At 46.9% G+C, this 3406-nt stretch overlaps 1 protein-coding gene across 1 annotated transcript; it reads left to right on the forward strand.

The window, feature by feature from the left end:
- Positions 1 to 464: 464 nt before the first annotated feature.
- On the forward strand, positions 465 to 1441 carry LOC142609066 (uncharacterized). The gene is made up of 2 exons (XM_075780703.1): positions 465 to 509; positions 770 to 1441. Exons 1-2 carry the CDS (start codon positions 465 to 467, stop codon positions 1439 to 1441), a joined length of 717 nt encoding a protein of 238 aa, XP_075636818.1.
- The last annotated feature ends 1965 nt before the right edge of the window (positions 1442 to 3406 follow it).

Here is a 3406-nt window from a genome sequence, read left to right on the forward strand (position 1 = left end):
ATGATGAAAGAGCAGATGGACTTGATGATGCACGCCCTCAAATGATCTCAACGATTCTGTACACCGGTCGAATTCACCTTTCACCACACCTGTCACTTCATTCCCTCTACCGCCGAATTTTCGTATGCCACAAAGAGAGGTCTACGATTGGTCGAAGGACCCCTTAAACCACCTGGAGACGCTCAAGACCCTCATGCATCTGCAAGGCATAGCGCACGAAATCATGTGCATGGCCTTTCCCACCACATTGAAGGGTCCTACAAGGGTGTGGTTTAGTAGGCTGACGCCAAACTCCATCAATACTTTCAATGAATTAAGCGCCCAGTTTGCCTCACACTTTATTGGGAGACACAGGTACACAAAGTCAACTGCGTTCTTGATGAACATTAAGCAGCGAAAGGATGAGACGCTAAGGTCTTACATCACCCATTTCAACAAGGAAGCACTCTCGATTGATGAGGCCGATGACAAGATACTCGTGGCAACGTTCACTAACAGACTACGGAAAGGTAAGTTTTTGTTTTCTCTATAAAAGAACGATCCAAAGACTATGTCGAATGTGCTATACAAGGCTACCAAATACATGAATACAGAAGACGCGCTATTTGCGTGAGAAGAAAAGCCTAGAAAGAGAGAAAAACAGGAAGATGCAAGACAGGAGAGAGGACGAAAGGTCATAAGGACGGGTTACGGGCGAGAAGATAGACGCTCCAAGACCCCCTAAGTAAGATTTGCAAATTTCTCCCCGCTAAACGTTCCAATCAACCAGGTGCTAAAGCAGATAAAGGACGAAGGATCGTTGACGTTTCCTGGTAAGCTGAAGAGTGATCCCAACAAGAGGTCCAGGGATAAATACTATCATTTCCATTGCGACCACGGGCACGATACTTTCAAGTGTTACGATTTGAAGCAGCAGATAGAAGCCCTGATCAGGCAAGGGAAATTGCAAAGGTTCATGAGCAAAGAGAAGACGGACCAGCCGCGAGAGCAGGACCCTCGAAGGGAGAACAAGTGCCCCAAGCCACCCTTCGAAGACATAAGAATGATTGTGAGGGGTACATCAATTTCTTGTTTAACCAAGAGGGCACGCAAGACCTACCTCCAGTTGGTTCTGAACGTCCAACTGACAGGGTTGGTCCTAAGGATGGCACGTGTGGATGACCCGGTAATCAGGTTCACGGAAGAAGACGCTCGACAACTCCATCATCCATATGATGATGCGCTTGTCGTAAGTATACAGATTGGTGACTACAACACTTACAGGGTTTTAATAGATAACGGAAGCTCTGCCAATATACTCTACTACCCGGCGTTTCAGCAAATAAGGATTGAAAGAGAAGGATTGATTCCGATTGACACACCACTAGTTGGGTTTGGAGGAACAAGGGTGTTCCTGTTAGGCGCGGTCACCTTGCCCGTCACAATTGGCGATTACCCCTAGCAAATCACCAAGGATGTTATGCTCCTGGTAGTAGACTGCTCACCTGCTTACAATGCTATTTTGGGCCACCCTACCCTCAATTCGTGGAAAGTCGTAACCTCTATCTACCACCTAATGGTCAAGTTCCTGACCAAATATGGAATAGGGGATGTACAAGGTGATCAGATAGCAACACACGAGTGCTACATAGCCATGCTCGAGATAGAAGACCATTTGCCAGCAATGTGTATAGAAGAATGGCGGACAGCAGCAGAGCCAATAGAAGGGATCAAAAAGGTGCGCCTTGACGACACCAAGCCAAAACGAACAACAAAAATAGGTACTCTTGCTAGCCTATCAGTTCAGCAGGCTTTGAAGTCATTCCTAAGAGATAACTAGGACGTCTTTACATGGAGCCATAAGGACATGCCTGGAATTGACCCTTCCGTCATTGTTCATTAGTTGAACGTTTTGCCCTCTTTCTCTCTCGTCCGCCAGAAGAAACGGGTGTTTGCTCAAGAACAGGACAAAGCCATAGCGGAGGAAGTTCGTAAGTTGTAGGAAGCAAGGTTCATACAGGAAGTGTACTACCCTGACTGGCTGGCCAATGTGGTAATGTTTAAGAAAGCCAACGGAAAGTGGAGGATGTGCATGGACTTCACAAACTTGAACAGAGCATGCCCCAAGGATAGCTACCCACTCCCAAGGATTGATATCTTGGTAGATTCAATGGCAAGACACCAGCTACTGAGCTTCATGGACGCATTTTCTAGGTATTACCAAATAAAGCTGGACGAAGCTGATCAAGAGAAGACTTCTTTCGTCACAAGCTAGGGGCTCTTCTGTTATAAGGTAATGTCGTTTGGCCTTAGGAACGTAGGCGCGACGTACCAAAGGTTTATGAACATGATGTTTGCACACTGGATTGGGAGGAATGTTGAAGTGTATGTAGACGATATGCTGATAAAAAACGTGTGAGAGGATGACCACCTCGACGACTTGAAGGAGAAGTTCGAGACGCTTAGGAGCTATAACATGAAGTTGAATCCAAACAAGTGTACGTTCAGGGTGACGACAGGAAAGTTCCTGGGATTCATGGTGACCCAAAGGGGTATCGAAGTTAACCCGGACAAGGTTCAGGCAATCATGGAGTTGGCACCGCCGAAAACTATCAAGGAGGTACAGAGTTTGAACAATAAGGTCGCAGCATTGAACAGATTTGTTTCAAGAGCAACAAATAAGTCCCTCCCCTTCTTCCACACATTGAAGGAGGCTTTTGAATGGACGACTGAATGTCAACAGGCGTTTGAGGATCTAAAGGCATACCTTTCTTCCCCACCATTGTTAAGCCCACCCAGACCAAGAGAAGAGCTCTTCCTCTACAAGGTCGTTTCTTCAACCACAGTCAGTACGGCTCTAGTCAAGGAAGAGAATGAAGCCCAGAAACCGATATACTTCACAAGCCAAGCACTACGAGGGGCAGAAGAGAGGTAACCGCCTATGGAAAAGCTCACCTGCGCGTTGGTGACTGCAGTGCGCAAGCTTAAACTGTACTTTCAGGCCCACACTGTAGTCGTCTTGACAGAAAAACCGTTGCGGAGAGTAATGAGTAGTCCAGAGGCGGCTAGACAAATTGCACTATGGGCGATTGAGCTAAGTGAGTTTGATATACAGTATCGTCCACGTACGGCCATCAAAGGGTAGGTTATCGTCGATTTTATTGCTGAATTTGCCCGCTCGGATAAGCAAAGGGCAGGAGGGAACCCCCGATAGGTGATATACACGGACGGATCAGCGATTAAACATGCGGGAGGAGCCGGTATAGTACTTTTTAGCCCCAAGGGAGACGAGGTTCAATGCATGATCAAACTTAATTTCCCCGTAACAAATAACGAGGCCGAGTACGAAGCTCTAATCATAGGACTAGATCTTGCACAAGCTGCAGGGGCCACAAATGCGATGGTACATTGCGATTCCCAGGTAGTC

This window comes from Castanea sativa, chromosome 9 (assembly GCF_040712315.1).
Source record: "Castanea sativa cultivar Marrone di Chiusa Pesio chromosome 9, ASM4071231v1".
Classification (NCBI taxonomy): Eukaryota; Viridiplantae; Streptophyta; class Magnoliopsida; order Fagales; family Fagaceae; genus Castanea; species Castanea sativa.

What these genes read in the sequence shown, in the direction of transcription:
- LOC142609066 (XM_075780703.1), top strand. Translation starts at nt 465, where the DNA reads ATGACAAGATACTCGTGGCAACGTTCACTAACAGACTACGGAAAG. An exon ending in CACTAACAGACTACGGAAAG is followed by an intron (nt 510 to 769) that starts GTAAGTTTTTGT and finishes CCAATCAACCAG; the next exon opens with GTGCTAAAGCAGATAAAGGA.